The sequence below is a fragment of the Cicer arietinum genome, chromosome 3, assembly GCF_000331145.2.
Source record: "Cicer arietinum cultivar CDC Frontier isolate Library 1 chromosome 3, Cicar.CDCFrontier_v2.0, whole genome shotgun sequence".
NCBI classification, from domain to species: domain Eukaryota; kingdom Viridiplantae; phylum Streptophyta; class Magnoliopsida; order Fabales; family Fabaceae; genus Cicer; species Cicer arietinum.
Genome location: NC_021162.2, coordinates 71511023 through 71534165, shown reverse-complemented (window position 1 = coordinate 71534165; position 23143 = coordinate 71511023). Strand labels below are relative to the sequence as shown.

The 23143-nt window shown below is 28.9% G+C and overlaps 2 protein-coding genes and 1 non-coding gene across 3 annotated transcripts; 2 read left to right on the top strand and 1 right to left on the bottom strand.

The window, feature by feature from the left end:
• Positions 1-1670: 1670 nt before the first annotated feature.
• TRNAV-AAC (transfer RNA valine (anticodon AAC)) lies at positions 1671-1744 on the top strand. Its single transcript has one exon. It is a non-coding gene; the product is annotated as a tRNA-Val (tRNA).
• Positions 1745-5956: 4212 nt separating this feature from the next.
• Positions 5957-8173, bottom strand: LOC101494883 (cytochrome P450 76A1). The gene is made up of 2 exons (XM_004494075.4): positions 6964-8173; positions 5957-6766 (listed from the first exon to the last, which is right to left on the bottom strand). The coding sequence occupies exons 1-2, from the start codon at positions 7876-7878 to the stop codon at positions 6146-6148; spliced, it is 1536 nt and encodes a 511-aa protein (XP_004494132.1). The 5' UTR covers positions 7879-8173; the 3' UTR covers positions 5957-6145.
• Positions 8174-17858: 9685 nt separating this feature from the next.
• Positions 17859-20653, top strand: LOC101494569 (leucine-rich repeat receptor-like protein kinase PXC1). The gene is made up of 2 exons (XM_004494074.4): positions 17859-19334; positions 19729-20653. The coding sequence occupies exons 1-2, from the start codon at positions 17984-17986 to the stop codon at positions 20409-20411; spliced, it is 2034 nt and encodes a 677-aa protein (XP_004494131.1). The 5' UTR covers positions 17859-17983; the 3' UTR covers positions 20412-20653.
• The last annotated feature ends 2490 nt before the right edge of the window (positions 20654-23143 follow it).

Here is a 23143-nt window from a genome sequence, read left to right as displayed (position 1 = left end):
CTCTTAGATTACATTTGGGTGAAACAATTTATTTTAAGGTAATCTAATTTGACCATTTGTTCAAGATATGCATTATGTTTTATTTCATTTGCATTGGAGTGTCTGCATTATCGACCTTCATGAATTCAGGTTGTTAGTGTTATATTGTAGGTAGGAATAGAACTCTCAATCTTTTTATTACTCCACTTAACTTTCTCACTTTAAGTACGAAATCAACCTTATATTATCCATTTACTTTCTGTTAATGTATCTCAGATTCTTAGTTACTACCATAGTTTTTATATTATTTTATTTTTATTTTATGACTCTCCCAATTTTATATTGCACTCAATAATTAGTAAGTTTGTGAACACACATCTGCTCCAATTATATTGGGATTGGAATTACCTTTTAAAATAGTGTTATTCATCTGTGAGAAATGCATGGGTACCCATCAACATATAGCAGATCAATGAAAATAATGTATTATATTTAACATATAAGTATTTTAGTAAGTACCCTCCTTTCTTTTTTGTATTATTGAAATTAATTTAGAAATCATTATAAGAAGATGACATGAAAATAATTACTTCATGAAGAAACTATGCACCACTGCCTTAGATGTCATCCAACTGCTAAGAAAGTGTGGCAAGCTCTTGGTCGTGGACATCAGATTCTTCTTTATCAGTTATTGCCTATTACTAATAAGTTTCATCCTTGTATTCTTTGCTGCTTTAGCTAATTACCCCAAAAAATTGTTGACATATATTATCATCAAACGAAAAAACTTTTGACAAAAGTTTTGTAAAGTAAAAATATATCAGCTGATATAATGCTAATCCATCATGATTGGGAGATCAAGGCCTTTTTTTGACCCATCACAGGACCTTTGAACCCATTATGAGTCCAATATTAGTAGAATTAGCAGCTAAACATAATTAATGATACTTAACACTGTATTATTAGTCCCACGTAGGTTCAATTGGTGAATTAAGATTTCGAAGTTTATAAGGATATTTCGGATTAAAACTCGAAAAAATCAACTTAACTACTGATTTACTAACATTTGTCGATAAAAAAAAAAAGAGTGAAATAACTGTTTATATTAAATACACTAATTGTCATACACTTTGTAAGTAAGGGTAAGTATGTAAAAGATTTAAAAATAATTTAAGTGATAGATGATGTATAATTTCCTTAGATAAAATTATAATGTCAGCATCATATACAAAAGTAGCTAATTATACAAATAAATAAATGATTGAGTTAGATAAATTAATTATATAAATAAAGTTGTATCCTTATAATTTAATTGATTAAAAGTAGTTAATAGTACTTCTATCCAATTGTAAAGTTTGAATAATACTATCATGTAATTTAATCCTCTCAGACCAATATAAGATTGGTTGAAGACTCGAAGTAGTAAAACACCCGGACCCTAGTTAAGAGAACATGGTTTGAGTCCTAGTCTCCTTGAAGTGGCTAATAGTGTATATTCTATTATATGAGATGAAGATATAGATGCTGCAAATGTTTCTATTATTTCCACTAATATTAAAATTATATTTTTGTAATGTGTTTGTTTTATTATTTTTGTGAGAATAGTGGTTGCATGCAGTGAGCTGCATCATATATATCTTTATACTTTATCTAGTAAAGATATAGAGGTATTTCAATTACATTAACATCATGGTTTCGTGGTGTAGTTGGTTATCACGTCAGTCTAACACACTGAAGGTCTCCGGTTCGAGTCCGGGCGAAGCCATTGTTTTACTAACGTTTTTATAAATTGCATATAACAAATATACTATTGATTTTGAAGTAATACTTTTTAATTTAATTATTATCTTTTATAAATAATTAATATTAGTTCTTTTAATCATAATTATTTCAAACAACTATAGGTTACATATGTATCAAATCATGCAATGAGAATTTTTTCAAATGCGGATCTATTAATGAGTTAAAAAAATATTTTTTGAAATGATATTATTGCAAACACATAAGAACAATTGTTAAAAGGGATCTCAATGATCATATCTTGTTATCGCTTTTGTTATGATTATAAAAATGATTAAAATTCATCATTAACAAAAGATAAAAGATAAAATTAATTAAAAAAAGACCATAGTAAATATTAGGTAAGAAATAAAAAAAACAAAAAATATAAGCAAAATACATAATGAGGTCATTTATGTTTCAGGAAAGTAATAATTTGCTTTTCTTATTTTTTTTATAACACTTGAGTTCTTTAAGTTTAATACAATTTTATAGTACATCCTTTAACATTTTATTTTCCAATTTAGTCATTTAAATTATATTTTATTTTCATTATTAACTTTTAAGTTATATTAAATTACGTATGTAGTTTACTAAATTTAACAATTTTCTTGAATTACTATTAAGATATCACTGAAACACCATAATAAGTTGAATATCCTAACTATTTTACAAGTAAATGAAGTTAATGATATTTATTACGTGAATAGACCTTTATTACAAAGTTTTTAGAGGTCATATATGTGTCTAAATATTTGTAAAAAATCAAGAAATATATACCGTTAATAAAATTTGATGATTATTTTTTAATAGATTAGTATGAGTTAATTCTTGTTGCAATGTTTGACAAAATTTCTAATGATAATATGTTTTCAATTGCAATAGTCGTTATTTAAAATGACACAAAAGACTAATGATGTAAATATAATCTAACTTAGATGATTATATTGTTTTTGAGTTTCGAAAAGCTATTTGAAAAATAATTTTCAACCACCGAATATATTAATGACTTGATAGGCCGCTCTATTTAAGGCATTTTGCAACAATGCTCAAAATTTACAAGACATACTATCAATCACGATATTACCAGGATAAAACAGCTCAGTAACATTGTATTGATACTCTATCGCATTATAGAAAACTATTATAGAATTATAAAAGCAGAAAATGGAGAAGAATGAAAATTACTCAAATTTATTTTGGAGTGTTGGTGTGATTTGTGAATTGAGTGAAATTTTATATTTAGAGATGAATTCAACATCTGATCTCATCGGACAACACGTGTCAAAAACAATCTAGAGAGAGAAAAAGCACGCATTAAAAAATAAATATTAAATTTGTTAGATTTTAAAAAATAATACACCTCATAACTCAAATTCCACCCAAACAACCAACGACACGTTTATTGTGGTTGGTTTGAGTGCATTATATCCCTTTTAAAAAATTAAATACTCTTATCACACATTTATAGTTCATCCTTATAAAACTACTAGTGTGTCATAACACTTCTATATAATTTTTTTTAATGTTTTCAATTCACAAAACATCACAGTTTATTTTGCAAAAAAAATATACATATTTAAGCCAAAAATTTGTCTTGCATCATTATTCGATAGAGATGTGTAGATGGAGGAAGGGAGTTCTGAGGAGATTCCGTTTCCAACCTGAACTCCGTTGTAATTTTGTTGCGTTCTGCTATAAATAAAACTAATCAATTGTCTAGACAAAATATTTTGGATGCAAACTGTATGGTTGAATCAGTTTATAAGTTAATTAACTATAATCTCGATCAATTGACTCAAAAAAGATAAACAAACACATATTTTAATAGTGACGACTCTTTTCAGATGTTTACCTAACCATATGATTACTTATAGTAGAATTTTAAAATAAGTGGAAGCCAAATCTCATAGTGAACAACTGAAAATAAAAGGGGCCAGGAGTGGTATCTCTACCCTCCAAACCAAAAAGATTCCCAAGTTGTTTGGTTTATGTTATCATTCAGATAGTTACAACATTTTGGAATATCATCCAATTTAATATTTTAAAATAAGAATAAAGCGATTTTTTATACCTACAAAAAAAAACAACATTAATTGTTATTGATATGTATGAAGACATATGACATGTATCGTTAAATCTTTAATGATGGTAGTTCTACATGACTTAAAAAATACATAAGAGTTCATGTTTTTAAATAAATAGAAAAAATCATTGAGTTCATTATTTTTGTATACAATATATCCTAACCATTATATGAGATGTCATAATTCAGTCACGGTTCAAAAACAAATAAAAAAAAATGATAAAAAGACTATATGTCTAGATATAATTTTGTCTACAATTTTTTTTTGTCTGTAACTAATTTATTCTGTTTTTTTTTTTTTAAAGATCCAAAATATTTCTTTACTCTAATAATAGTAAATATTTTTCAAAGGATAAATAATCATTTTAAACACTAAAAATATAAAACGATATCACTTTGATTCATGACTCAATTGAATACTCAGATTTATTTTTGAATCATTAAAAATAGTATTTAAATTTCCTATCAAAATAATCAATGATCATTACAACGTCAAAAATTAAATTTTAAATGATGTTTTGATAGTTAAAAAGCAACTGTAATTTTTGATTAAGTCACCAAAACGTAAGCGTCCTACAATTTTAAGGATTTAAATGGTGATTTATCTATTTTTCCACGTAAGGAACTCTAATCAATAGTAGGTTTTATGCAACTCGCACAATGTGGATCAGACATTGTCTTCCTATTGCAGCTATATAGGTAATCGATTTTATATGCTCTCCTTTGGCTTCGAGATCTTGATTTGGATAAGGTATTCATGGATATGGTATATTCAAGGGAGGACATCACTGAGCTATGTGCCATTACAGAAGTGTGTGATGATAAGTTTTTCACTAGAAAAAACAGATGAACTGCCACGATTTTAAATAGATAAGTGAATTCAACCACTCATATTAATTTTAATTTGATAAAAAAAACTTATAAACTAACTCAATAAATTATAAGTTAATTTATTTATGTTAACAGGCGATAGTCTACTAAGGGCAATCTCAGTCGTAACTAGTCTCGGTGATTTTAGTGAAATAATTTTTTTTTTAATAAAAAAGTATTTTGTGAAATAAAATTATTAAATTAAAAGTATTAATTTAATTGGTAAAAAATATTTTACAAAAATAAAATAGAAATAGAAATTAAGCATGGATACCTTTTTAGTAAAGACATTAATGGCGTTCATCAATAATTAAAAAAGCAATACAAGATAAAAAATTAACTTAGAGGCTAGCTCCGAACCCAATTGCCTCTCACTAGATGATTAACAATTAACTTAATTTATTTGTCTCCAAACAAACTCCATTCCATAAAGGTTAATAATTAGAAGAGTTCCTTTTTTACATTCAAAAATAATTTGACCTAGTTCCAAAATATTACTATTAGTGGCATATATAATAAGTCAACAACAACTTTGCAATCCATTTCTATAATAGCTTTGTCACTGTGCATTTTGACAAGCCCGTGTAAAGAGAATAACAAACCAAAGACTTATTTTATTGTGTCATGAAGGCATTGTAGTATAGACGAAATTTTGAAAATTTTGTAATTAAATTAGTTGAATTTCGCTTTCAAAACCTATATAAAATTAAATCAGTAGAAACATTAAAAAGATACTAAGAAAATTAATTCAACTGTCAAGAATAAACATCATAAAAAGCATTACATTAACTGAAATTTAAAAGAAAAATATTTGATGGACACCCATATAAAGATATATACATTTTGATAGATAAGAAGATAACAAAAGAGTGGTGTAATCTATCTTATGTGTTGATAATGTGATCAGAAAAGAGAAAATAAAATAAAATGAAATATTAAATGAGTGTATGAAAAATTCAAGTGTATATATATCTTGTTGAACCTATAATTATACCACTTAATTATGTTATTTATACAATAAAATATTAAAATATTATAATATTAAATATAAATGTTTTTCCCCTCATAATCTAATGTTTTTGCAGCCTACTACTATACACCATTGTTGCATCATATAGAATTCGCTTCATTCATTTTGTGTGTGTTAACTTCTACTATAATTATATTATTTTATCAATAAACAAAAAGAAGAAGAATTCATAGTTTTATTCTCCATATTATTTTTATATATGCACACCAATCTACCATTAATATTCTGATATATATTTTTTATTTATATATAGATGAAATAATATAACTATATATACACACAATTGAAACATATCACGTTCAAAGTCAAGACATTAAGTTGAATTTAAGAAGTTGACATTTATATAAGTTGAACTAAAAAACACTGATTTATTTATAGAATAAATCATTAAATAACAATGATTAAGAAGCAACTAATTTGGGCACAGCAAGCAAAGGTTGAAATTTTCGCATGGTTATACCAAGCCTATCTTTCATATCAATAGTTGAAGGCGTAACATTGCTATCAAGCTCCCAGTCAAATCGATGTAGCAATGATCCCAACACAAGGTGAAGCACTCTATGAGCCAAAGGCACACCCGCGCACATTCTTCTTCCAGCTCCAAATGGGATCAACTCATAATTTTGCCCTTTATAATCAATCTTATTATTAATATTGCAACCATAAAACCTCTCGGGTTTAAAAACTAAAGGTTCATCCCAAACATCTGGATCTCTTCCAATTGCCCAAGTATTCACAAACACTTGTGTGTCTTTTGGTATGAAGTATCCTATGAAGTCTGTGTCTTGTACCGCTTTTCGTGGGACAAGAAGTGGAATTGGAGGATGTAACCTTAGTGTTTCTTTAACTATAGCCTGTAGGTAAGGAAGCTTGTCTATGTCACTCTCTTCAACATCTTTAGTCCCAATTAATGAACTAAGCTCAGTTTTAACCTTTAACATACAATTAGAGTTGCATAATAGCTCCGTCATTGCCCATTCAATTGTGCTGGTCGTTGTTTCTGACCCAGCCAAGAACATTTCCTGAATATTAACATCACATATTAAAATCGATCAAATGATTATATTAATTAATTCATTATTATTAGTATGGCTGATTAGATTAAATATATTTTTAGTCTCTCTAAATATATCAACTGAAAACATATATATTTATTTATTTATTTAGAAATAAAACTGTAACAAGCTCGTAATATAGGAAAGGTGGAAGTATATATTACCAAGATGAAAATGTTGAGATCTTTATCTGAGATATTGAGTGCATGTTGGTTCTCATTTCTTTGAAACTCAAGCAAAACATCCAAGAAATCTCTCGATACCTCATCACGCTCCACCTCCAAACGCTCTTTCACAAACGTGGAAGCAATTTCAAGAGCTTTTCCCATATCCCTATCCATTTTCCTCCTAAGTCCTTGTGGGTCCAACCACCTCAACCAAGGAAACAAATCCGCCACGTTAGCATGTCCAGTCCACTCCATCATCCCCATAACCGCCGCGAAAAACTCGGACCCATTTTCAGATTCCATGTCAAACAAATCCCGCGACAACATTAAATTCCCAAACATGTTAAAACTCATGAAGAAAATAAAACGCGCCACGTGGAGTCCACGACCATCTTCCAACTCACGCGCGCGCGCTTCTTTTGCAACCCACGCGAGCATGTCATTTACGCATTTTCGGCGAATTGAAACGGTGTCGTTTATGCGTTTTAGGACCAACATATCGACAGTTACGAGCCGGCGCATTAGGCGCCAATAGGAGCCGTATGGAGCCAAAGCTAATGATGACTTGTCGTAATTATGGACACGCATGGTTTCAATTACGGTTCTATCTGAGAAAGCGTGGTCGTGGTTTTTGAAAAATATTGTGGCTTCTTTGGCTGAGAGTATAGCCATTGTGTTTACGGCGCCAATTTTGAGCCATAAAATTGGACCATATTTTTCTCTTAAGTTTGTGAGTGTGCGGTGAGGCATTTCTCCAAGTTGGAACATGTTTCCAAATATGGGCCATCCCGGTGGTCCAGGTGGTAGGCGGCGGTTTTTGGTGGCCGATATTTTCCGACGGCGGTTGAGGAGGAAGAGGAATACGGGGAAAGACAAGAGTAGTAGAATAATAAGTTGGGAAGGGAATTCCATGGTTTCTTCGTAATTTGTTAATTAACTCATTGTATAATTTGCAGCTGCAAATTTTGTTTCCTCTTTTATCACTAGGCTATAGTACTTATAAACAAATGTTTAATGTACACTTCCCACAAGAGTCAAACTTATCTCCCCAGTTGCCAGCCAAAATTATACTTTTAAAGATGCCAAGATTATACCATTTTCATAGTTTAGTACACATGATTTTGTGCAGGAGTCACTTAAATAATATACTTTTTTATCGAGAGAGAGAGAGAGAGAGAGAGAAAATGATAAAAGTCTCTTTCTAATTTAATCAATGTTTTAAATTTCAACTCAAATTTATATATACAATTGCGTTAAAATTCTTAAAATCAGTTTGTCACTCACTTAAGTCCCACAGGATTGAGGGATTCATCTATGTACTTACAAGTGGAGAATATTGGGTGTTCAATTTATAATTTTTTATTTTCAAATAAAAAAGACTAAATGCATATTTTGTACGTGTTTGTATAGTTTCAGGATCTTTCTTTACCTTCAACGAAGTATATTTCATAACCTTTTATTTATTTCATCCACAAAAAAAAAAGAGAGACCTTAAATTTTTTCTATTTTGAATTGGGGTGTCATTCTCTTGCTTTAAATTTTTACTAATACAAAAGTATACCTTTTTCTTATTCTATATATATAAAACACCTTAATTTTTACTAATACTCTTGAAGTTAACGATCCTCTTATATATATATATATATATATATATATATATATATATTAGAATCAGTCCATAGGTAAGAACAGTGAAGCAACCAATTTAGATCTCCAAAAATAAATAATTTTGTATTTGATAGAAAGGTTTCCAAAAAACTATCATACTTAATAAAAAGGTAATTTCATATTTTAAAATTTTTAAATCTAATAACAATATTTTGTTAATTTAAAACTAATACTTTCTTCACAAATTTTAATTAATCAATTTGATTATATATTAAAAAAATATGATACAAAATTAATTATTTTAATTAATATTTTATTATAAAATGTCTAAAAAATAACTTTTCGTGAAAAATTTAGTAGTTTTACGTTATAACTTCTAAGAAAATTTATATTTAATTTTTTTTATGTTTCATTATATTTTGGATAAATCCTAATATATATATATATATATATATATATATATATATATATATAAAATATAATATAATATAATATAATATAATATAATATAATATAATATAATATAATATAATATAATATAATATAATATAATATAATATAATATAATATAATATGATGGTTAATTAATTCATTTTTAGTTACCGTAAAAGTAAGCCATGATCTCATTAAAAAATAATTATAAAACACACAGGGCATGATAATTATTACCTCCATTCCTTTCTTAACTACTCGCTACTTTTTTTTTACGTGTATTAACAAATTAAATATGTATGGTTTAATATATTCATTTTATACTTTATAAATAAATGTTTGTAAAATTATATGTACTTGAACGTCTTTAATTAGATTTATAATATTTTAAAATAAATTAATATTAATATGGATATATTTATAAATATTAAACACCCTTAGTAATTTGAAAGAGTATTGTTTTATATTTATCATTAAGATTTTTTTCTCAAATAATGTTTATAATTAAAAACTGAGGAAAATTACTCTTCTAGTTAGATATTTACTTAACTATAACTATCAATGAATTTTAATTTATTTTTTTATAAACACAATTTAAGATAGGGTTGATGCCTCACTCTAAAATAAAAATTATTTTAAGATTCAATCAACATTAAAAAAGAATTTTACATGCTAGCTTCTTCAATAATACTAACAAAGATTGAATGTACAATCTGAGTTTTTTTTTTACTACCAGACATAAAGTTCGGGATTGAGTTTATTTAAGTTCAGCCACTTTTATATTAAAATATAAATGAAAATGAGTTGAAAAAATTGATGTATATTTATTTATTTTGATATATTAAGCGAGGAATTAGTACATCATAAGCAACAAATGACTATAATAGGGGCAGCTGTGAGGGGTATCTCTCCTCTCCATCCCAAAAGATCCTCAATTTGTTTGTTTGTGATAATGATCGGGATTATTTTGTATTCTGTCAAAACGAAAATCTAGGTTATGTTGTCAAAATTTAGTTATTATTTATCTTTAGCTTTTCTTATGAAAATTTTAAGCTAGCTTAGTATTTTAGCTTTTATTTGTATGTTGACGTGCTTTTGCTATTTTAGTGCAACTAGCGTAGTAACCCTTGCATGGCAATGATAATCTCTTCACATTTTTTGCAAATTATTATTTCAAAAAGTTGTCCGAATAATATAAATAAAAATGTATAACATAGTTTTTTTTATTAATTGTTATTTTTGCCATTAGGATTGACATTTTTATTTTTGAAGTTTTATTTAGATCGAATTTGATATAAATAAAAATATATAAAATATTGTATGCATAATTATATAAATAAAATATATAAAATAGTTATGTCATATTAGTCACGAAAGTCCAAATAAAGAGGTTAATGTCGACATTGATGTGAAGAATATATATATATATATATATTATCATTTAGATAGATTTGTTAATTATCGATCAAGTCATTTTTAATTATGGACTAAACAATTCAGGACATATGTGAATTATCAAACACATATCTTCATATCAAGACGACATCAATGGAGAAAAATGAATGAATGATGCACAATTTCCTGCCACAATAATATTAGTGGGTGTTACGGTTTAGAATAAAAATCGATTGATAACGAGAAATAATATCATTCAATAATTACTTGATTTTATTAACAACTTCCATAATAATTTTGTAAGTTACACAACACAAAGCAATAAAAAAGAATTGAGAAACAAAGTCAGGCTTGTCAGCTTTTGGTATCAACACAAGGATATTATTACAAATGCAAGAAATAAGAGAAAGATTATACTACGCTTAATTGGCATTCTAGTATAAAGAGAATTCGCATCAGTGTCCCAACATTGCTTAAATAACAAAGTAGGGTAATCATACTCGTATTGGGCCTGGTGTGGATCCATATGAAAGAGGGCTTGTTTACATTCAGCAAAAAGAATGAGTGCACTCATTCTACTCTACTTAGTAGCTCAAGAAAGCATTAGGTCACATATATGATGCTATTTTTTTAATAAGTTAATGTAAATTTTTTGAATCATTACTCTAAGAAATGATTTTGGAGTGATAATACTTAGTGTTACGATCATCATTAGCAATTCATTGACCTATTGATTTTTGGAACCGTAAGCATTCCAGATGGTACAAAGTAATAGCTAATCGAGAAAATCCTTCTCAAGCACATCAAGAAAATCACTAATCCCATATTGAAAACTTTTTTGAATACAATTAAGTCTTACAATAACTCTTTCTTTCCTTTGAAAATATTACAAAAAATCTCAATATTCCACTACTTAAGTTGAGGAGTAATTAAGGTAATGGAGACGAGACACCAAATCACTATCTCTTCTTCTCTTCACTTATCTTAGAAGAAAATTTTAAAAGTCTTTGTAAATAATTCAAACAGCCTCAAAAATATCAAATGTATTTTATTTGATAAGGTTAAACAGCTAACTTATGGCCGATAGTTTATAACACATAACCTTATATGATTAAAGTATACCTTTTTAGTAATACTATTTTCTCATGAATTTATCACAACGTTTTTTCACATGTTTTTTACTTTTTTTAGATATTTCTACAAGTAGCACTTAAGTTTATAATTACATATTGTATTCATCTCTTATTTTTTAAAAATAAAATATAAATTAAAATTATTTATTTATGTCATTTTATTTTTCTCATTTTGTTCAATGGCAAATTGTACCAAACACTTCAAATTGAATTTGTAAGCTGATATATATGTGTGATAACTATCAAAAAGATATTGCTTACATTTTTCAAAAAGATCCGATGCATTCAATTCTCTAGATTCATAAGATAGATAAGTAGTCAAGAGACAATTCGGTCAAAGATATGTAGCTTATCCGCTGTAAATTAATCCCCTAGCTGCTAACTTCTTCGTTATTTGTTGCATTTTACTAAAACATGATTTTTTTAAAGTTTTGTTTTAATGAATTTCATAGCAGAACAGGCTCGCTCAGTAGTTCAACTTGTTGACAACGGAATACTGAAAACAATGCAAATCAACCTATCAATTAGAAAACAAACTTCTTAATTATTTAAAATTGGTGAATCGAATTGTGTTCCATCCTTTATTATAATATTTTCTTTTAAAAGAAAAGAACAAGGACAAGGCTAACTCTGTTTATTTTTTTTTATTTTTATTTTTTTAAAAGGCTAACACCACGTCTTAGTAAAAAAAAATATACTTTCTTTTCTCACTCTCTAATGGTTGCATCAAACTCACTTAATAAATTCAAGTATCACATTGGAAATAATTTTTTTTAAAATCACACATTGAAATACTCCCATATTTTGAATAGTTTCAACTCTATACATACTAAAGTCTCACATTGGATACAAAATATATGTGGGTTTGCTTTCATCACTATATAATGAGTTTCAAGTGAAAAGTAAACCAAAATTGAATGCATTTCTCAACTTTCTTTTTTCTTCCTTTTATATTATGTGCTCTTTGAGTCACTTCTCCCTTTTCTTTCTGGGTTGTTATGTTGTAGTCATATTGGGGTATTTTGAGAGCGGTTGTTATGAGTGGTCATAGTACCGTTGATAGTCTGCTAGAGCGACTTAGTCTGTGACTCAATCTAATAAATCTAATAATATATTTGATAAATTGTGATTTTATATTATAATATTTTCTTTTAAAAGAAAAGAACAAGGACAAGCTTACCCTATGCCTTTTTTTTTTGTCAAAAGGCTAACACCGTGTCTTAGTAAATGATTCGCGTGACTAGCTCCTTTAAGCAATGTTCTTAAGTGGGGGATCTGTAGTCACTTCGATGCCTAGTTGATTGTTTTAGGTGATACTTTGTAAATGAAATAGTACATATATCTTTACTCTTCAGTCTAGTGTTCTTAAGTAATGGAACGACGAAGAACCATTGAGAAAGGGGATTGTTCTCGCCGCCCGTAACCGTTCCAAATATTTGGTTCGTCTCATCCAATTGATTTATGTTTGTTCGTGTTCTCCCATTGACTGATTTCTGTTTTTAACTTTTAAGTTGTGTTAATAGATTAACGAACTTTCCGAAGTTGAGCGTTAGGGTTGGCCAAAAAATATATGTGAATTGTGTTCTAAGACATGTTGTAGTACAAGCATATACTAGTGCTACTACAAGCATATTACATGCCCAATAAATTATAACTATACAACGACCAACAAGATTCCTTCTAACAAAAAAAAGTTAAAAGACTCTCTAACGTGATGAATTTGAGTTCAAATTTTTGATAGAAGTGATATTCTCATAATTAATGTTTGTCATGTCTCGAATAAAACTATTTTTAACACAAAATTTATTTAAAAAAATAGTAAGACAACTTAAATTGTTTATATTGGCACTTACAAATTTACAATGCTTTTGTTTTATCGCTTGGTAGGAAAACACTTAGTTAATTAATCACATATATGCATGCTCTGTACCCGAAAATATAGCAAAATCTTAACTCTTAACATAAGTTTAAATTCTACTCATATTGTTTGTAATAAAATTTACGTCCAAAAGTTCATTAAAAAAAGTACAAATATTAGACATTTAAAAGATAAATTTTACTCTTTAACTCAATTATACTGCTACTGTGCAATCCTTCAAAAATTATAAATTACTCTTTTCAATTTTTTCTTTTGAAAGACTTGTGTTTCAAATTTTTCAAAACACATACTCATTCTAAAAATTGTAGTTAAAATTTTTCAGAATGAATGTGTGTTCACAAAAATTTGAACCATCAAATTTTTTATGATAATTGTGTTTTAAAAAATTTAAACCAAATTTTCTAACAAGTAAAATTGATTTTATTGTTTATAATTAAGAACAAAATAAAAAATCTAGATTAATTATCTTAGGGGTAGAGGCAAATTTTTGCTAATAAAACTCCTGTATTTTTTTAGTTACGTTGAAATAAGTTACCATAAACTTAACAGCAGAAACCAACCAAATTGTAAATTTTATTAGTGAAAGCAAAATATCAAGTGCTTTTTAAATTGAGAACGCCAATCTCGCCTCCAAACCCTCTCCTCTTACTTTATGACCCCTTTTACTTTAGTGCCAATATACAAATTAGTAATGCAACGACAACTCTTCACAATGAGAGAGGAAAAAAAAGCTTCCTTCACTTTTTTGAGCCCATCACAATCACAATGGAAGAGATGTGAAGCAGTACCATACCACCAGTGTACCATCCATTGATATTTGCCCCTACCCATGTGGCATTACCCATCATGCCACCATCTATCCAATTCCAGTGGGGGATTATCAAATGTGCCAATTTTCTGAGTGGGATTCAGAAAATTAGAATGAGTTATTATATTTTTGTGAAAATCATCACCACAGTTTAGTTTATTATAGTTTTGACAATCTCCTTTTCTCTCTTATTTTTTAAGAAAGATAGATATCAATAATAATTTTAATAAATTTTATCTACATAATTAAAAATGAGTAAAAAATATTTGTGTGTTTATTTCTCTTCTCACACATGAGGGAGAAAAAAGAATGTAAAACTAGAATTAATTTTATGAATAAAAATAATTTTATATCTAGAATTAATTTTAACTTCAAATTGAAATTTGTAGTTTTTGCTTTCAAAATTAATTTTTTTACCTCAATTTTATTTTTAGTCTCATTGGACATTTAACTTATTTTAAGTAACGTTACTTTTACAAATCATATTATTATAAAAAAAATTATAAATTCGTCACCACAAAACTAAATACACACTAAAATGCAAATATAATTATAAAAAATTGAAAACAAAATAAAAGCACAATCATGCCAGCTTATTAAGGGAAAATTCAAGTAATATTTATGTTTTGGAACGACTGTATCGTACAATGTATGGTGCGTTTTGATTAATATATGTCAATTGGATGCTACTTTTGTCATGATATTTAAGTTTGAATACCATTAATGTTCCTTGCATTTACATGTTAATTATTGGATTCGATTATTTATCGTTATGGTATGATTTGAAAAAGACTTTGCTTGCTGTTGACTTAAAGTTGAAGACCTCTTTTCTCTTTCCACCAAATGAAAAAGAGAATACGCAGTAGACAAACCAAATAATGAATCACTTTAACGTGTTTGGTGAAAACGAAAGCTTATAAAGTTTGTCCATGGGATTGATAAATCAAAGCCCATCCAGTCTAAGTTTATTGTGATTTTTTTACACTCACTTTATATTTATTTCTATCACTGTATTTCTTTTCCATTATATATGTCTAGCCATCATCTTTCTTTATTACAAGGAGTGTAAGTGGAGGTGTATAATGAAGATTGAAGAGAGATTAAATTGAGCAAAATTTTATGTGCTTTGAAATTTAATTTTAACATGATCCAAATATAAAACAGAGACATAAAAGGACTATATATGGTTATCTATATCGATGATTGGTGAAATCTTTTTTTTTAAATAATTATAATATATATTGATAAAGAGCGGTGATATTTGAACACAATTTTAAACACAAATACATGTGACCCTCCACATAATCTTTCTTTTCATTTAATTTCCTCCCTTTTTTATATTCCCCTTCTTTATTTATCTTTTTTCACTTTTTGTTGTTGTTTTCCTCTACAAAAATAAACCTCACATATTCATCTTTTCTTTCTTCCATAATTTCTCATTCTTCCTTTCTTCCATAATTTCTCCTTCTTTCTTTAGACAAAAATAATTCATTAACCACTATTTGTACATCATTAACCAATAATACTTACACTATTAACCAGAAACAAACTCAAAAAGACCCATAATTAGCACACCATTAATAACAAAATATGAAATGTGTTAGACCTATCAATAACAATAACAGTGATGAAACTTAATGTTTAAACATAAATAGTTAACATGGATTAACAATTCACAACCTTAATTTTTATACAAAAATAATGCATTAACCACATATTGTACTTTATTAATCAATAATGTATACACAATTAACCAGAAAAAAAAATACAAAAAAACCCAGAAAACCGTGTATGAGCCAAGAAAACCATTGTATGAGCCAAGAACAACAAGAGTAAACAACTAAGAAAATAACAAAAAAACTAAAATAAAATAAAAATCTATTTAAAAAAATAAAATAAAAATCTAAGAAGTGTAGATTTGGAGAGTAATGTGTAAGAAATACATGTGAAAAACAAAATTTAGGTCAACACAAGAGTTAGCTGATTGATCCAAAAAGAATAGAGAGAAGAAAGAATTGAGTATGTATAGTATACGGTATATGTATTTGTATTTGTGTTTAAAATTGTGTTTAAAAAACATTTCTCATTGATAGAAGGACAAATCGCTAGGTCATACGATGTCTACGGTTAATGTTTAATTGTTTATAACCCATGACCAAACTCAAACTCAAACTCAAGGTTTGAGTTGAAATCCAAAATCCAAATAGTCTTTTTTTTCATTTAATTTCCTCCCTTTTTTATATTCCCCTTCTTTATTTATCTTTTTTCACTTTTTGTTGTTGTTTTCCTCTACAAAAATAAACCTCACATATTCATCTTTTCTTTCTTCCATAATTTCTCATTCTTCCTTTCTTCCATAATTTCTCCTTCTTTCTTTAGACAAAAATAATTCATTAACCACTATTTGTACATCATTAACCAATAATACTTACACTATTAACCAGAAACAAACTCAAAAAGACCCATAATTAGCACACCATTAATAACAAAATATGAAATGTGTTAGACCTATCAATAACAATAACAGTGATGAAACTTAATGTTTAAACATAAATAGTTAACATGGATTAACAATTCACAACCTTAATTTTTATACAAAAATAATGCATTAACCACATATTGTACTTTATTAATCAATAATGTATACACAATTAACCAGAAAAAAAAATACAAAAAAACCCAGAAAACCGTGTATGAGCCAAGAAAACCATTGTATGAGCCAAGAACAACAAGAGTAAACAACTAAGAAAATAACAAAAAAACTAAAATAAAATAAAAATCTATTTAAAAAAATAAAATAAAAATCTAAGAAGTGTAGATTTGGAGAGTAATGTGTAAGAAATACATGTGAAAAACAAAATTTAGGTCAACACAAGAGTTAGCTGATTGATCCAAAAAGAATAGAGAGAAGAAAGAATTGAGTATGTATAGTATACGGTATATGTATTTGTATTTGTGTTTAAAATTGTGTTTAAAAAACATTTCTCATTGATAGAAGGACAAATCGCTAGGTCATACGATGTCTACGGTTAATGTTTAATTGTTTATAACCCATGACCAAACTCAAACTCAAACTCAAGGTTTGAGTTGAAATCCAAAATCCAAATAGTTTTATTTGAAAAGCATGCAAGGGTTTAACTTTGGACCATTCTGCTTCAATTGCTTTTTTATACCCCACAACCATATCATCAGAAAAGGGAATGCACGGATAAATATAATAAAAGACATGCACTATGTATTATTGCATGAACCCAATTCAAATTTTCAGTTTCATTATTTTGAAAACTATAATATATATTTTTTTTCATGTTATTCGTAGTATAGTAATCTCTGACTCTATTGCTCTTATGTATAATTGTGTTACTGTTATACCTAAATTCCTCCAACATAACATTAATTTTCTCCTCTCTAGCATAACAAGCCAAACAAAAGATAAAGTAAATTAAATACTGTCACTCATTCTATTTCCTCTAATGGAGTAGACAACAACAATCATACACTCGACCATCACCTTCTAAATCCCATAATCACCTCCCACCTTTAATCATCATATATATTCCCCCAATTCTAATTACCATACCATATAGTAATAATAAATAACATGTGCTTTATCTCAATCATCACACATTACTCTCTCTCATAATCATGCAACATTTTTCTTCCTCATTCCTCACTCAAATTCTCAAAAACACCCTTCTGTCTCCACCTTTTAAATTCAAAACATAAAACACACCATCATTCCCTCCCTTCTCACACCATAACATGAACACATCACTAGCATTACCCTTAACCTTGTTATTTCTCTTCACAACACAGAGTGCAACTGCACCGCAGAATGATACGCAAGCCCTCACCGAATTCCGTCTCCAAACAGACTCACACGGCTACCTCGTCAGTAATTGGACCGGAGAAGACGCCTGCAACGCTGCGTGGCGCGGCGTCGAATGCTCCCCAAACGGCAGAGTTGTTGCTCTCTCTGTTCCTTCCTTCAATCTCCGAGGTCCCGTTGATTCTCTCTCAACGCTAATCTACTTGCGTTTCCTTGATCTTCACGATAACCGCTTGAACGGAACCATTGTTCCTCTTTTAAACTGCACTGACCTTGAACTACTTTACCTCTCTGGCAATGACTTCTCCGGCGAGATACCGCCGGCGATATCCTCTTTACGTCTTCTTATCAGACTCGATATCTCCGACAACAACATCCACGGAGAAATTCCAAAAGAAATAACGAAGTTGAATCATCTCCTCACTCTCCGTTTACAGAACAACGAACTCTCCGGCGAAGTTCCCGATCTTTCTTCTTCACTCGTCAATCTCAGAGAACTAAATATCACCAACAACGAACTCCAAGGAAACTTACCCGATGCAATGCTCAATAAATTCGGAAACAAAAGCTTCTCCGGCAACGACGGTCTTTGTGGATCGGCGCCTTTACCGAATTGTTCTGTCACCGAAACATCTCCTCCTTCGGATGATGAAATTGTTCCTTCAAACCCTAGCTCGTTACCACAAACAAGTAGTAACGGAACAATTGCATCTGAAACTCATTCGAGAAAACGGAAATCGCTGAGTCCGGGAGGAATTGTGGCGGTTGTGGTGGCGGTTTGTGTGGTGGCAGTAGTGGCGGCTTCATTCGCGGTGGCTCATTGTTGCGGAAGAGGAAAAAGGTCTAATTCAACGGTGGGGATGGATAGTGAGATTGGGAAGAGGAAAAGCGAGAGTAGCAGTGGAAGTGAGAAGAAAGGTTATGGGGGTGTGGATAGTAATAGTGATGGAAACACTGAAACAGAGAGAAGTAAATTAGTGTTTTTCGATAGAAGGAGTGAGTTTGAGTTGGAGGATTTGCTACGAGCATCGGCGGAGATGCTTGGGAAGGGTAGTTTGGGAACTGTCTATAGGGCTGTTCTTGATGATGGATGTACTGTTGCTGTTAAGAGACTTAAGGATGCTAATCCATGTGATAGGAATCAGTTTGAACAGTATATGGATGTTGTTGGAAAGCTTAGACACCCTAATGTTGTTAGACTCAAAGCTTATTATTATGCTAAGGAAGAAAAACTTCTTGTCTATGATTATCTTTCCAATGGAAGCTTGCATTCTCTTCTTCATGGTTTGTCTAATCTAATTCCCTTTTTACCTTTGTGTTCTAAATTTAGTCATATAATTAATAATACTAATTAACTGTATGGTATAGAAGCTATAGATAATAACAATGTTTTAAAGCACATCGTAGTAAATGGCTGAATTTTTTTGTCTTACCCTCCTATATTAAAGGAAAATAGTTAAAGTCTAATTAAGAAAAATTTCGGTCAAGATTTGAATTTAAGTTCAATTGTGATTGCTAAATATATGTTTGTTCTTGATATTAGAAGAGTTGCAGTAAAATGCCATTGATGCAATCGCAATTATGATTTTGGAGACAAAAAATCTTGATTTTGGTAATGATAATAAGGCTTAATCATTATATTTTTTGTTTAATTATTGTGGCTTTGGAATTGTATTAGGGAACCGTGGTCCGGGAAGGATTCCGTTAGATTGGACAACAAGAATAAGCTTGGTGTTGGGGGCAGCAAGAGGTCTTGCAAGGATTCATGGAGAGTATAGTGCAGCCAAAATACCTCATGGGAATGTGAAATCTTCCAATGTACTACTTGACAAGAATGGTGTTGCTTGCATAGGTGACTTTGGTTTGTCACTTTTGTTGAATCCTTCTCATGCGGTTGCGAGGTTGGGTGGGTACAGAGCTCCCGAACAGGCAGAGGCAAAGAAGTTATCACAAGAGGCAGACGTGTATGGTTTCGGCGTGTTGGTGTTGGAAGTTTTGACAGGAAAAGTTCCTTCCTCTCAATACTCTTCTCCCGTAGGAGTTCGTCCTTATGTGGAATTTGAGGAACAAGAAACCGATCTTCCTAAATGGGTTCGGTCGGTTGTGAAGGAAGAGTGGACATCAGAGGTGTTTGATCAAGAACTATTGAGGTACAAGAACATTGAGGAGGAGCTTGTTTCAATGTTGAATGTTGGGTTGGCTTGTGTTGTTTTACAACCTGAGAAGAGGCCAACTATGTTGGAAGTTGTTAAGATGATTGAGGATATTAGGGTGGAACAATCTCCTTTAAGAGAGGATTATGATGAATCGCGTAATTCACTTTCACCTTCACTTGCCACTACTGAAGATTGCATAGCTTAATAACCCCAAGTGTTATTTCATTTCCTCGACTCGATGGCATTAATCTAGTTGCTGTCATGAAATTTACTCCTTCATACCCTCTTCTAGTTGCATTTACTTATTGGTGTTGATTTAGCTAGCTCTTTAAATTGCATGAGTTGTTAATTATTGTTTTATATTTGTGAAATGATGTTGTTGTTGCACTTGTCTTGAGACACAACTGATTTAATATCTCTTTAATCATATTATCAATAGTTCTACTATTCAAATAGCACAATCAATATTTGGAAATGTCGTGGTACTGTATGGTGAAAGGAAGGGGGAAAAGGGCTAATTTACTGTCTTTGGATAATTGGGACTTAGTTATTGCTGAAAATTGAACAAAATAATACTCCTTTATTCTCAAAATAATTGACATATTTATAAATAAATAAAATATCCAAAAAATAATTGATATTTTCGATATTCAATGCATTTTCTTTTTTTGATAGTATTCTTTAATCAATATTATTTACATTATTTTTAACATAGGTGTAATGTTATTGTTGTTAACAAAAATAATGTATTTTTTTCTAATTGTACTCTTTAGTCAATATTATTTACATTATTTTTAATATAGGTGTAATATTATTGTTGTTAAAAAAAATTAAATCCTAGATTGTTGATTCCATCTTTTTTCATTTATTCAACCATGCTCATAACAAACAATAATATCAAATGGCATGGTGTGTTGTACATATTGTTGATCAAATTTATAAATTCTGAATTTATTTATATACCACATTCAAGAAGATTGAAAATACATAAATTTGATCGACAATTGAATAGTAAATTTGACAAACAATAGCATGGTGTGTTATATATATATGTCAATATCTAACATATAATAAATAGTGAATTTGTAAAATTCACATATGCCTAATTGTATACTCCGTCCATGGGTAATAGAGTTAAATAAACATTACACACATCTCTAAATAGAATTGAGATATAAAGCCTTCAAATGTGAATTTTAAGTTAAAAATGAAGCCGTTTAAACATTTAATTAAAAAACTTTAAATCTTGAGTTAAAATATATTTTTAATTATTTATCTTTTACTCAAATTTAATTTTAATTTTTTAAATTGACTTGTTGATCATTTATTTTGCAACGTTAATCGAATTCATTATTATGATAAAAGTAAGTTGAGGTGATCATTACCTTGGCATTTGTGACATGTCAAAAAACAATCAAGATTCAAATTAATTTGAGTTTCGGTTTGTTTGGTTGAAGGAGGTGGAGAAAAAGGGACGAGAAAATACTTTAAATTATTGTTTTTTTTTGTTTGAATTTTAGAGATATGAGTAAAGTAAAATATTTATTGTACCATTTATTGTTTTTTTTCTTTCTAAATTGCAAAGATTTGGAGGACAGAATATTATATTTTATAAAATTCAAAGTTGTTCTCAAATTTATGTTAACATTAAAATTTATCTTTATTATAATTTTTTTTTAAATTATCTTTATTATAATTTGGAATGGAGGATAAAACAGCGGAAACTTATTTTTCAAAATAAAAAAAATTATAAAATATTATTTGAGATGTTATACGGGGTTTTATTATGTTATTACTTTAATTATTTTCAAAATCTCAAATATGTAATAAAATATAGATTCAACTCTCTAAAAAAATTTACTTTTAATTTTTTACAAAAATAATGTTAATAATATACTCTTTATACACATTCTCTTTAATTAATTAAAATTAAATAAAACTTGTCCATTTTATATAATAACAACATAATTTAATATAACCTATATAAATATTAACCGATTAAAAATGTTCAACACTTTTCTCCTCAAAAACTCAACTCATAGACATTAATCATAGGATTAAAACAAAAAAGAAATTATTTTGTTTTGTCAGCAAAAAAGAAATCCTTGAATCACGTAATTACAACAGGCTGCTTTCTTAAAAACAGTGTGCTTCTCCCATAGCTTTCTTCAATACCTCCCAAATCTTATTGGGAGCATTGTCTACTCCTCCAACACTACCCAAATCTTTTTGGGAACAACGTCTAGGAACGAGAATGTTAAAACTTAGAAGCTTGAATTAATTTGAGAAACAGTCCGGCACATAATTGATTTATAATTAGAGATTAAAGCAGGCACTAAATTTTTGTTAGACTCAATAAATTACAACTTGTTATTTTTTCATTTGACTGATGTAAATATATGCAAAACTTGATATGACTAAAATAGCATTAACAAAAAACTTTTAATTGACATTCACTGTAAATATAAAAAATCAGTATAGATAATATAAATTTTTGACACTAACTAATATTGTGTATGAATTAAAGCTAACAAAAATAAAATAAAAATTAACGAAAGTAAGGAAGTTGAAAAAAGCGAATAGAGAAAGAGGGAGCGGTAAAGGAAATGAAACACAAATAAAGAAGCGGAAGCATATTCTCAAAGAAACCTTCTTATTTAAAAACGGTATTTGTTCGTTCCTTCGGTCTCTTCACGCAGTCGCAGCCCCCATTCACTCATCCAACGTTCTTCTTCTTCTTCTTCTTCTTCTTCTTCTTCTTCTTCTTCTTCTTCTTCTTCTTCTTCTTCTTCTTCTTCTTCTTCTTCTTCTTCTTCTTCTTCTTCTTCTTCTTCTTCTTCTTCTTCTTCTTCTTCTTCTTCTTCTTCTTCTTCTTCTTCTTCTTCTTCTTCTTCTTCTTCTTCTTCTTCTTCTTCTTCTTCTTCTTCTTCTTCTTCT